This window comes from Platichthys flesus, chromosome 16, assembly GCF_949316205.1.
Source record: "Platichthys flesus chromosome 16, fPlaFle2.1, whole genome shotgun sequence".
In the NCBI taxonomy this organism is placed as follows: Eukaryota; Metazoa; Chordata; class Actinopteri; order Pleuronectiformes; family Pleuronectidae; genus Platichthys; species Platichthys flesus.
In genome coordinates this window covers 19,170,364-19,184,011 of record NC_084960.1, presented here as the reverse complement: position 1 = coordinate 19,184,011, position 13,648 = coordinate 19,170,364, and the positions used below count along the sequence as shown (strand labels likewise).

The window sequence follows — 13,648 nt, the reverse complement described above, 5'->3', positions numbered from 1 at the left end:
ATATAGGCAGATGTTCCCATCAAAAAACATAATAAATGCTCTTGTCTTCTTGTTAATGACAACTTTTAAAAGTAAAGTCGTAAAGCCTTTCTTTGATAGTGGCAGCGGAGAGGGACAGGGAACATAAGGCGAGAGTAGAGTGAAACACAATAATGGTGATTGCCGACAAGCTTCATGACTTCATCAGAAGGTTTCAACAACACAAGCATTCTGAACACAGAAACCTTTGGAAATAGGTTTTCTCTCTAAGATCTCAGCAGCTGCCACAAGTTTGTTCTGCTGACGTGAACAGAGCTGAGCAGCTTCGACCTGTAGCTCTCTGGATTGTTAAAAGACAACAAATGAGTCCTCGAGGTGACCAGCAGTTGTGTGCTCCAGGGTTCTGGCAGCATGAAGTGTTACAACAGCATCAATGACAGGACAAAAACTCTGGATTGTATGTTAGGTATCTCCTCCCAGATAGCCAGTGCTCTCTGCTACAGGCGGCTGCTGTCCACTATCTGTCTGCTATAAACCTATCATGTCAAACAGGGCCGTGTTTACGACAAAAGAAACAACAAATTCAAAGTCAAATGTAACCTCCTCGTCTAGTTCTGCACAGCTACATACTCGGTTCACCATAGTTTTGTACAGCAGCCTCAACAGTCACTCGTTTATAAAAAACAACACAAAAAAACAAAGTGGACAAATAATCAAAGATATCCCCCCCCCCCTCCCTCCTGTCTGTCGAATCCCTGCATCACAAAAATCCGACCTGACCTTCCCAACTGGCTCTGCACCTGTTTCAACTGTTACACTCTGAGAGGCGCCACAGATCCTTATCACCAAATCCTCCCATTTCGAAAACTGTTAGTTCCCCACATGCATAAGGACTCTGAACTCTCACCATGATAAACATGGTTTAAAAACTCTGAACTATAATGTTATTGTATGTGATATTTTGTCCTTATATTGTCTAGCGTCATGGTGTCACCGCTGTCTATGTTGATGTCTTTGTTAGCTCTCATGTTGAGATGAGCTGTTCCACACTGTAGAGAAAACAATTCCATCCACTTGGTTGTGTGGTCTTTAATAAATGATTTAAAATCTGACCAGTAAGGTGTGTTTTGCTAACTATTACCACAAGAGTAGTTTTACACATGTATTGGATGTAGAAATAGAAAAAAAGTGTGACTATGTGACAGCTTCAGTTTACTAAATTGCATCAATGCAATACTATTCTGGAGCAGTGGCTCCTCCACAGAGCTGAAGCACCAAAACAAAACAAAAAAAGCATTTTTAAATATACTGTGATGTTCTCTCACTCAGAAGTGAAGTGAATCAATTAATTTAATCAATTGATTTCATGAAACAACACTGAATGCAAGAGATTGGTGTCCCCCGCTCCATAACTCTGCTGCTGCGATCCTGCCAACTGTGTCCACCCGAGGGCGACATCTCCCCCCCCAAACCACTGAAACGTTTCAATTAGCACATAAATGTGCCAGACCAACTGAAAATAAATAATTAAATATAGTCAGTGTTGACTTCGAGGAGAGAGGCAATTATTCCCTTCACAATAAAAGCATTTAAGGTTAAGTAATGGAGGCAAGAGGGAGCAACACGGAATAAAATAGAAATGTGTTTTGTGGAAGCTTCAGCTTTTGTAGTGCATCGCTGCAGTAGATTAAACACATTGTGTAAATATCTCAGGGGCGAAAACAGAACCCGAAAGAAAATCCCTGTATTTTGGCTTCATCATTTAAAGACGTTTTAGAATCACAGCTTTAATCGACAAAAGTATTTGTTTTGTTGGCATTTGACATAAGTCAGTCATCTTTCCACGCTGGATCATTTAAGAACATCACTGCCTCTGAATCAATAACCTCTGAGTTAGAATCATATCGTCAGTTGCACGTGGATATTGTTCATTAGCGAAAAGACAAAACGATTTGCATGTCTTCAGTTGCTTTGTGTTGCCCATAGAAGATGAACTAAACTGTGTCGATAGTTTCAGTGTCTTTCCTTGTTTCTCGCTGTGCTCTGGAGCTTTTTCTGTTCATAGTTTTTGCGATTCCCTTTTTCTGCGGAGACTCATTAATCATTGTTTATTCTGCACTCTCTGTCTTGCCTTTTCCACATGAACTGACTTGTCTCCTTTCTCTCCCTTGCCTCCTTCTCTTCCCTCAGGTGCTGGATGGTCTGTTGGCCCAGTGTGGAACTGTAGAGAACTGTGAACAAGGTAACGTTTCACTGAAATACAAACTCATATGATCTTACATAGAGCCAACGAGTCAAAAATGACTTCAAGAATTATAACATGAGAATATCATGGAAAACTGTAGCTGTATGTGGCACTTGCTGCCCCCAGGTGGCGGCAGAGTTGTTACTGCAATGTTCAATCTCAAAGTAAATTACTCAGACTCATGCAAAGTGTCATTAGGCCTCTCACACACAATGACTCTCTATTTTAACTTGACTATAATTTCTAAAAAGATTGCAGTCTAAACATTTTAATGGAATAACACATGATGCTGGACGACTGCTGCTTAAGTATATTAAGGCTATAGATTTTTTTCTAGTGGTGGATCAAAAGGAATGACAATGTTTTAAAAATAAATATAGAGAGGCAGTTTTAATTTTTTGATTAATATCAATTACAACTATAAATGTCCTAAATTAAATCTATAATTTGTTTAAGGTTTTCTGGGACACCAGTTTAAATATCTAATTGTCTTATGCTTATGTTATGGGACTGTGACTGTGCAACTGTTTGGACACCTTTCCCCTGAAGGACCAGGATGAACTTGTAATGATAACTAAAAAAGAGCTGGCCTGCAACAAAGGATTTTTTCATTATCAGTCAATCTACTGATTTTCATTTAAGAAGCCAACAGTGATATCATCAAGTTTATTTTGTCCAACCAGCTTTTAGATTTGTTATCACTTAATCCATAGAAATTATGCAAATTGTCATAATTTAGATGCTGGAACTAGGAAGAGTTTTATGCTTTTGTTTGAAAGAGTATTTGATCATCAAAATTGCTGAATAAAAATCAATTAGCCAGTTGACAAACAAATAATAATTTCAGTCCCAAATAATATAAAGAAATCAAGTATTTTTGGTGATGAGAAAGTTTTAATCAATTCATTCATTTTTAATTCTGGATTTATTGTTTGATATATACATCAATAAGGCGTGACTCAGGGGCGCCCTTAGCTCAGTTGGTAGGGCGTCCCCCCCATGGGCCTAGGCCAGCAGCGGACCCGGGTTCGATTCCAGCCCGCGGTCGTTTCTGCATGTCACTCCCCTCTCTGCCCCATTTTCAACTCTGTCTCTCTCTGCACTATCAATAAAGCATAAAAATGCCAAAAATAATTCTTAAAAAAAATAAGGCGTGACGCTGGTGCTGTCTTTCCATAAGATCTCCTCACCTACTATTTTGTAATCCTGCAGGGATCATATCTCTTTATTATGTCACAGATCAGCTGACACACAACAGAGCCATATTAACGTTGCTGTCAGTTAACGTATCATTCTCTGGAAGCTTCCTCTCTCCTGTTCCTTTTCTCCTTTATGACACATTTAAATTTAAGTGACTGGAACTGATGGTAAACCCTGATCGATTCCCAACTCATAGGCAGAACGGATGAGTGGCATAATTAGCTTAATGAAAAAACAACAGCAGCCACTCAAGATGGTTTGATGATTTGATCAGGAAGCCTCCCTGATGCCTACCTGTGGAAGTGCTTTGGGGATAAGCCAGCTCAGAGGAGACACTGGTGCAGAACCGTTAACAGTTAGTGGGACCACAGATCCCATTTGGCCTACAAACAGTGAATGATCCCTCCTCACACTGGAGGAGTGGATGCTACATCGATTCAGCTGGGGACAACACTTGATTCTACTGGTTGGAGAAAAAAACAAACGACTGCAATCACAACACAGGGCTGCTGCTGCTGTATATTATTATTATGAATCTCTAATTCATAATTAATAATGACTGGTAAAGAATAGATGACAAATTTGGAGCAACCCGTATAAAACCAATGTGTGTTTGTCTCTCATCTGCCTTTCTCTTAGTGAACACAGACAGTGAAACTGCGGTGGTAAATGTCACATACGCATCCCGGGAGCACGCCAGGCAGTAAGTTCCTCATCCCTCTCTAACATCCTGTTGCCACTCATTCCTATTCACTCAATCTCTGCCTTTATGTATCAGAAACTGAATATAGAGCTTTCTGTTTAACCTATTAACTCTGTGTCAAGATACTTCATGAAAAACACAGTCAACTAGAAGGGTCATTCATCAATGTCACTTCACACTACCAGCTGCAGTAACAGCAACTTGTATGTTCTATGCTCCACCTCTGACATCTAGTGGTCATTTAAGTGACTACAGTGTGAAATGAGTAACGTCATGTACTTACAGTGGTGGAAGAAACATTTCAACATTTGAGTAAAAGTCCCAAGAAAAAATATCCTTTAGAAGATAAAGTTCTGAATTCTTAATTTGTGTTTTCAACGTTTTTTTTAAAATGCCATCAGATAATTTAATGCCCAATCTAAACCACACAGTTTTATTCTATCACTCGATTAAACACAACAACTAGTTGCAACCAAATAAGTTAGTCGTTTTTTAATGGAATCGCATGGTGCTTTACATAAATAAAATAAGAATACAAAGCAATGATACACAATAAATATATGCAGTAAAAAAAACTAAAATCACACGGATCCAAACACAACAATGGACGGGGTGAGAATAAATGGGTTTTCTGTTCTTTTTTTTAAGGCCTCAACCGATACTGCAGAATGATTGGGAGAGAGTTCCATAATGTTTGACCACAACTGTTGGATAGTTTAAAAACAATGCATTATATTTTTTCAGCCAATTTTATGGTGTATGTCAAATTTTTTTAGCATAAAGTAGATAATTTAAGGAAAGCACAGATGCTATTCTTCCATTCCACTCTGTTTTAGTTATAGTAAGGAAAAAAGTATTGGGTGTCAGTCTTTTATCTTATAGCAAATAGAGTGTATATCCCTCTCATTTCACTTCCACTTTAAGCATACCAAGTTGATTATCATTAACTGTTTTCATAGCTATGGTAAGAAGTGATCACAAATAAACTCCTGTGTTTGACACCCCCCCCCCCCCCCCCCCCCCCCCCCCCCCCCCCCCCCACCCCCACCCAGAGCCATCCAGAAGCTGAATGGATACCAGTTTGAGAACAACACCCTGCGTGTCTCTTACATCCCCGATGAGAATTCCGAGCTGGAAGGAGGACAGCGGGGACCCGACAACGGCCGGCGCCCTGGCTATGGGTCTCGTGGCGGGCCCCGTGGTGGGTCCCCGAGCTCCGGGATGCCCAATAAACCTCCGCATGCTGACATCCCTCTGAGGTTGCTGGTGCCCACCCAGTATGTTGGGGCCATCATTGGCAAGGAGGGCGCTACCATTCGCAACATCACCAAACAGACACAGAGCAAGTGAGTGCAGTCTTAATATCTACTTGTGTGTGAGATTCCACAGTGTGTTGTAATGGAGTCACATGTCTTCAAAAATAGATATTGTAGATTCATAAAACTCTTGTTCACTTAAACACACGTCTGCCTCGGAGTAGGATCTGAGTCATTCATGAAGTGTCCTATATATAGAACATTTTAATTTGTAAAAATGTACATGCAAATAACTATGATTGGTATTCATATATACTACGGTTATATTTATGCTAAAATATTTATTTAGGGTTTGTTTACAATGAATTGAACTTAAATTGTGTTGCAAATAAAAAGTTATGTTATATGATCTTGAAATCCTCCTTTTTGCTGTGTGCTGTTGCCTTCAGGCAAATGGCATAACTAGTGATCTTTCAGCATGTGAGGCCGTTTTAACCACAGTGTTGAAAGTTATATGTTTAGTGTAACATGTTGCTTCAGAAAGGCAGAATGATTACAGCTCCAGGAAGCTGCAGTGCACGCCACATGTCAGAGTACCCACGGCTGCAACCACATATGTACTGATTGCACATGCACTGTCATGTATTGTCATGTAGACCTCGCATTAGCTGTGTCCTTCAAACATTTTGAATATCATCGAAAGTCTGGCGATGCCTGTTTTTACAAACTGTCCGTAATCTCTCCCGTCGATGCAGGATTGACGTGCACCGTAAAGAGAACGCCGGTGCTGCTGAGAAACCAATCAGCATCCACTCCACCCCCGAGGGCTGCTCCTCCGCCTGCCGCATGATCCTGGACATCATGCACCAGGAGGCCAAAGACACCAAGACGTAGGTTTCCCACAATCTTGTCAATAATGTGATACAGCATGACCTGATAATGGGCACAGTTTTGTGTCAGTCTGTGTGTATCATTTTCAAGGTGAACAAAAATATGGTCTGAAAAAGACAAAAGATAGCCCTGTAAACAATAGAGACAATCTGAAGCTTCTATTGATCAGAAATGTATTTTCCATCATATGATGAATCCTGAGGAAGTCAAACAATTATGTCTGATGTAGTTCAAAAATGCATTTTTCAAGGTTACTCCTTCCTGTAGGCTTATAGACATGACATAGACACATCAATATATGGATTTAACAAACAAATTATAATCATATGGTATCAATGATGTCCTTATCACAACGTATTCGCTGTAATGCACATAACAGAACTGTGACATTTTCAATCATATGGTATATAAATGATGTCATGATGGAATGGTATTAGAACAATTAAAAAAAAACATAGCATTGATTGATTGTGTTTTATCACATGCTCACTGGGTATACATTGCCCATCCAATCCTTTTTCATTATTATTGTTTTTGTCTGTGTAGTCTTTTACTCAATATTGAAATGCTCGTATTTTCAGCGCTGACGAGGTTCCTCTGAAGATTCTTGCTCACAACAATTTTGTCGGACGTCTCATCGGCAAGGAGGGACGCAACCTGAAGAAAGTCGAGCAGGACACTGACACCAAGATCACCATCTCCCCGTAAGATACACACACACACATACTACATAATACACACACTACACACACGCTAACTACTACTTCTACACACACATAAGATGTGCACATTTTACAATACTTTCTCTATGATTATCATTTTTATATTGTCTTACAACAGATATTTGTCACAGGGGTAAATCACATGGACCTGGAGTAGTGAGGAACGCAAAAAAAGTGCATGTTCAGGGTCTGAGAAGAGAATAGAATGTCTACTGCATAAACTTCATTAGTGACACTCGTCAACAATTTGAATGCCCGGACATATTTTATGGAAATGCTTTTAAAGCGTCCCAGTGCACACACATGTCCCCTCCCAAGGCGCGACATGTTGGGCTGCAGCTGGTCAGTTAGGGAGCTGAATTCAACTCAGACAAAAGTGATCACCTGTATGTGTCAATAGTAACCCCCCCCCCCGGTATTTGTTCAGGCTGCAGGACCTGACCCTGTACAACATGGAGAGAACCATTACAGTTATAGGCGATCCTGACGCCTCCTGTAACGCTGAGGGGGAGATCATGAAGAAGGTCAGAGAGGCCTATGAGAATGACGTCGCTGCTATGAATGTGAGTGCACACACACACACACACACACACACACACACACACACACACACACACACACACACACACACACACTTTAAATCTCCCAGCATGCAGAGGGAACACCCTACTGAAGAAGCTCTGGAGGTTTTCCAGTGTAAAACCATTGCTCCATTGTCATGATTTGAAAACTGGCAGGACAGACAGTTACATAACCTGAGAGTGTGTCACACTGTGTTTGTCCATTGAATTGCTGTTTACACATGATACACAAACAGATGCTTAAAGGAGGACTCTTTCAAGCAAGCCTTAAGGTTTATCTTTTAAATTTCATGTTATTTCCCCATTATTTTCTGTTCATTTTTATACATGGCACATGCACTCACCTGTAAACCTGCTGATCTCTCCACAGCAACAGACTCACCTGATCCCTGGACTCAACCTGGGCGCTCTGGGCCTCTTCCCCTCTTCCGCCAACATGCCCCCTCCTCCGCCTGGAAACTCTGGATCTGGTTCCCCCTACAGCTGCTTTGGGGTAAGAATGCTTGCTGTGTAAATTCTCTGAGACAAATATCAATGTTAACCACCAGAGGGCGTCCAGCAGAAATGTAGTGATAACGTCACACCTGATCACATGCTTGGTTGTCTTTGTTTGTATGATTGAGGATTTTATTTCCATTTCTCATTCAGCACAAATGATTTGCGTTTTCTTAATAATTGAATCTCAAGTAGATGTTCAGGTTGTGTAATGAAATTCTTTCTTCATGTGTCCTCAGTCTCCAGAGCAGGAGACGGTCCACGTATACATCCCAGCACAGGCAGTGGGGGCCATCATTGGAAAGAAGGGTCAGCACATCAAACAGTTGAGCCGCTTCGCTGGGGCCTCCATCAAGGTTTGTAACGGACCACAAGGTTTAAAGACCTGCTGCCAGTTGACTAGGGAAAAGTACACCATGACAGGAGAACATGCAACCTCCACATTTACTCTCCTCTCCTCTCATCTCCCAGATTGCTCCAGCTGAAAATTCAGAATCCAAAGAGAGGATGGTTATTATCACCGGACCCCCTGAGGCTCAGTTTAAGGTAACACTAACTAGACATCTGCTGATTGCTGTTAATCACTGCTCTTCCCAGATAATGAAATGGAATGTGGCTGCTGCAACCACACAATGACATTTTCTTCTGAAAACACATCAACTCCGCTACGGATATGCCTTGCGCCTACACTACTCTGTGGTTTTAGAGACACTAAATCTAAGAAGTTTGGAAACGCTCCAGACCCTGCTTCAGTTCAAAAACTCCTGGGAAGCAATTCAGGGCCAGGTCAATGTTTTGCACACAGAGTTGAAGTGAATGGTAGGCAACGGTTTGCTACTGTGACATTTCCCTATGTGTGACAGACCGTGCGATGAAGGCTTGAGGGCACAGTCCTATTCTCTGCTAAACACTGCTCAAAGTTCATCAAAGCTAAAGTCCAAACAAAGCCATGCCGTGGATTTTCTGTACCACAGGACGAAAATGTTTGATTTGTGCCCATATTAACAATTTTTCTAACTGATAAGCAGCCAAAACATAGATTGCTTTAGTTTGTAAATGTCTTTGAAAAAATCGAATAGTTTGTCTGTAGCCTGAATCTCTCCATTTCCCTCAAATAGGCCCAGGGCAGACTCTACGGCAAACTGAAGGAGGAGAACTTCTTTGGGCCGAAGGAGGAGGTCAAACTGGAGACTCACATCAAGATGGCCGCAGCTGCAGCCGGAAGGGTCATCGGAAAAGGGGGAAAGACGGTTAGTGACCCTCTTCTTGCGAAGCACGCTTTGGTTGCCAAAGCAGCACTTCAGTCCATTAAGCCCTACATTTATTGCTTTGGAAATGAGCTTCATCATCACGATTCAACCAACTACACTCCACCTCCTGAAGTAACCAAACTGTGTGTCTCCAGGTGAATGAGCTGCAGAACCTGACAGCAGCTGAGGTGGTCGTCCCCAGGGAACAGACGCCAGACGAGAATGACCAGGTCCTCGTAAAGATCAATGGACATTTCTACGCCAGCCAGGTGCTCCCTCCACTCTCTTTTTCTAACTTTTGTGATAGCATCCACTTATGGTTACATGCTATTAAATTTGCCAAAGGACAGAAAACAATCAATCCTTGCAAAAGTAACTGCCGGATCCAAATAGCTGCTTCAACACTTAATCCTTGTTTGGTAGCTGACTATTCACTTGCTACTACTAGCTTACTACTACTACACCTTGTCTTGTGGTTTACTAGCAATGCAGATTTCGGGCCCCATTCCTGTCCTGATCTACATGCTTCCTCTTGGTAACTAAATATACCAAGTACCATAACATTACAACCTTTCTAAAACTCACAATTTTCTCCAGCAGAGACTTGCATGAAAACATCTGAAAAAGCTGAAAACAAACCCCTAAGGCTCTATCACATGATAGAATTAATCCGGTGAACCTGTTAAAACAGTGGCTTATTACCCACAGAGGGATGTGGGTGTAATCAGTCACATTCATAGAGTTCTATAGCCACCTCACTTCGTCTGTCTGTTGTTTGCTTCTTTACATAAGTCATATTTTTACACTGTACTCTCTCACCTGTCCTCCAGTTGGCTCAGAGGAAGATCCGGGACATTCTGACCCAGGTCAAACAGCCACAGAAAGGCGGGATGGGCTCCGGCCCTAATCCACAGGGCTTCACAGAGATGGGCAGTCCTACACAGGGGCTGACTCCAGACCACCAGCCGCGCAGGAAGTGAGGGTCCCCACATCCTCCTCAAACACTGTGGGACACCCCTGCCTGACTGACAGACAGACAGACACATGCACGGACGGACGGATAAGACGGACAGACGGATACAGGAGAGCGACACACGGACCCAGCGATAGACAGGGAGAGATATTAAGAGGGAGGGAGTACGCCCGATACCCAGAGAGAATGATAGGTGTTTTAGAGAAGAGGGATGCATAAAATCAAAAGATGAAATGAATAAAAAAGAGGATTAATATTAAAAAGAAACTTGACAACAGAGACCAGATGCCAGGCCAGAAAAGACACTGATTGAAGATGGATGGATAAAGGAAAGGAGGGATGGAAAGAGGCACGGGTGGTGTCCTCCTAGTGTGTCTTGGTAGGACTACAGCCAGCTCCACTGATCATGGATCAGATAGGTTTAAACAACATGTGCAACCTTATTCACCATGTCAGGTGGAGCCCTGCTGCTATGTTTTACACCTGTCCACTTGGCTCAACAAATCAATGCTCTCCTGGGACACACTAGCAGGGACCCATTTGCCCCTCTGTCGCCCCATACAGACCTCTCCAACCATTTGCAGTCAGTCCTATATTTTAAGGGTGATTTTTTTTTTTTTTAAACATAGAGATATATGTATAGAAATGTTTTATTCAGAGCTATTATTGATAATATGCAGTGAGGCGGAGCCGGGAGAGGGAGCTTGGAAACTGCTGCAGCGGCTCAGAGGGATAGGCCACAGGCCGGGGGCTAGCCCCACCCACACCTAACCCCTGAGCCAATGAGAGTTTGGAAGAGGGGCCGCAGATGTTAACACTGCTCTTTAAAGACCTTTCTGAATAGCGGAGAGATTAGAAAATAAAAAAGAAGGAAGAAAATATAAGGTTGTAAATATATAATCTTTCAAGTAAATGTAAAGAAATGCTGCGTCTGGCCGTCTTGCCTTTCTTTAAAAGGGGTCCTCAGTTTATTTCTCAGTCCCTTGTCTATGAAATGTAGCATCATGTAGCCTACACCAAGGCTGGGGCTGGGCAGGCACTGATCCCCCTCCTCCACATTTAGCTGTGTGGCGGAAGGCGCAGCAAGAGACAGTAAGGGGAGCTGAGGTCGCAGCTGGTCCTGCAGTTCTATTGCAGTGGCTTAGCTCACACATATGAAACCATTAAAAACAACTTTATAAAAACAGCCAGCAGCTATGCTAGCTGGCTAGCGGCCCGCACCTTAAATGGCATATTTTATATATATTGTATATATATGCTATGTGAGTTAGCCCGGCCCCTCGGGTGAATGTATTGAAGGCAGGGAGTCCGGTGTGAGGTTTCGCCACACCTGTATGAAAAAGTCCTGCAATGACAGACAGACAAGATGTGTCTGAGACTTTCTGCTCATTGTCGTACTCTAGCGCTGGACGCTCAAGGCCAGTCTTAGACAGGATGGTATCCCCAGAAGAGCTGGGGTTCTTAAGATGACCACATATTTAAAGTCGACTTTGTTTCTGACCAACATGGCCTCTCATGTGCGGCCTGTGGTAGCAAAGCAACTCTGAGACTGACCTAAGCGCCAGAGCCCACAAAAGAGGCGAAGTCTTCCAAAGCTCCTTGCCTTGAGCTCAGAGAAGGTAAAATCTGACCGAAGGGGAGCGGCTTCCTTGTTCTCTCTCCCAGTCTGCCGACGGCCTGTGGGCGGAGCCTCCAGACCCTGCCTGCGTATGATAATGAGGGGCGGGGTCTATGCCTGGACGCTCTCGCCAAGATTAAAACAGATTAGAGAAGAAATGAAAAAGAATTAAACCTACCTCAGGGTAAATTTACCTCAGTATTCCTAACTTTTTTTTTGCTTGCTGGTGTTTTATATAAGAAGAAAAAAAAAGAAGAGCTGAAAGTCCTGAATATTTTTATTTTTTTAAGGAAGAAATATTTTTTTTTAGGTATTGTCTTGTTGCTTTGGTTATTTTTTCTGTTTTTTTTTGTTGTGATGCTGATTGAATGAGTTCAGGATGATGAAGAGGCAGTGTTTTCTTTTTTATTGAAAGGTGAGGGGAGACAAAATGCAGAGAGGAAATGGGTTGAGTGCCATTTTGCCTTTTTTAGGTGAGAAAACATGCTCTCTGTCTTCCTGAAGTGTGATTGGAGCAGCTGTTGTCTGAAACAGAAAGTTGGCCAATGGGGAGTGGTATTAACTTGAGAGGGGGGTCCTAAAGTGCACACTGGGGGCTCTTGTCATCTTTGGTTGGGGGGGGGGGGTGCTGTTACAAATTTGTATCGTGCAGAATGACGTTTAGACAACCTCATCCTCAGGTCGCATTAAGTCACTGCGAGTCCCGTGGCTCCCAGCCCAGCCTGAGGGACCCTCTTCTCCTGCCTTATTGTGATGACATCATCATGAAGCGCCAAACATTATGACAAGGCTTTAAAACAACAACAACAAGGGGTAAGTCACCCTGAAAGAGGACAAGTGAGCTTTCAGACAGATTTCACCTAGTCTTTCTTTACCTTTCTCAGTGGGAGGTTGGGAACTTGTCAGATAAGCAGTGGATGGTCCATCTACAGTGTAACTGCACATGGAGACATTCCACCCACACACCTACTCACACACACCGGAACTAGCTCTGACTTCTCTGAATGTGAATATTTATTACCTGTGCACTGACCACGACACCTCAGATGCTCCCTGTTGGCTACACGTGTGTATGGTGCGTGTGTGCGCGCGTGTTTGTGTTCATTGGTTTTAAATGTTCATTTTTGTCAAGGGATGTGATTGGGTGAAACTTATAGAAAAAAAAACTAATCAAAAAAAAAAAGCAGAAAAAAGTAGGACAAGAACCTATGGCCCGTCCGTCTGAGTTCCACCGGAATGAGGACGGGGAAATCCAAGAACCTCTTAAAAATGGGAGCAACAAAGAAAAGCAAGACAGTTTGAACACAACAGTAACTCAGCTGAGTAATAGACGGAAACCTGTACATAAAGATATTAAAATCACAATACTTTTTTGTATTTTTGGAGAAAAAAATCATAAAAATCATAATGGGAAAAGCCGCTGATAGAGGAAAGTTTTTGCTAAGCCAAGTCACTGAAGGACACTGCCAGAAAACTCATGGAAACGCTCTGCAACATACACCGCTACCCCTCATCGGCTACCCAGACAGTTCACCATCAAACAGGGCCAAGTCTACTCCATTGTGTCTATGCTTCCATTTTTGTCCAGAGGTGAGAACTGCACAGCTCAACATGTTTGTCCTGTGTCAGGTTCCCACTTCTTTCCAAACCATAGAGCTCTGTTCATGACCACCAAGACAGTTAGGATTCTTTATTCAGCCCGCAACCATTTGGATTGGTTAGGATACATGTGTTT

At 42.5% G+C, this 13,648-nt stretch overlaps 1 protein-coding gene across 1 annotated transcript in view; it reads left to right on the top strand.

The window, feature by feature from the left end:
• igf2bp1 (insulin-like growth factor 2 mRNA binding protein 1) overlaps positions 1-12,106 on the top strand; it is a 47,389-nt gene extending 35,283 nt beyond the window's left edge. Inside the window, exons 4-15 of the mRNA XM_062407130.1 lie at positions 2,170-2,221; positions 4,064-4,127; positions 5,180-5,473; positions 6,139-6,273; positions 6,856-6,978; positions 7,424-7,559; positions 7,948-8,070; positions 8,312-8,428; positions 8,544-8,618; positions 9,191-9,322; positions 9,478-9,591; positions 10,153-12,106. Of these exons, the coding sequence (XP_062263114.1) occupies positions 2,170-2,221; positions 4,064-4,127; positions 5,180-5,473; positions 6,139-6,273; positions 6,856-6,978; positions 7,424-7,559; positions 7,948-8,070; positions 8,312-8,428; positions 8,544-8,618; positions 9,191-9,322; positions 9,478-9,591; positions 10,153-10,302 (1,515 nt within the window). The 3' untranslated portion in view covers positions 10,303-12,106. The remainder of the gene's footprint in view (positions 1-2,169; positions 2,222-4,063; positions 4,128-5,179; positions 5,474-6,138; positions 6,274-6,855; positions 6,979-7,423; positions 7,560-7,947; positions 8,071-8,311; positions 8,429-8,543; positions 8,619-9,190; positions 9,323-9,477; positions 9,592-10,152) is intronic.
• Positions 12,107-13,648: the final 1,542 nt, after the last annotated feature.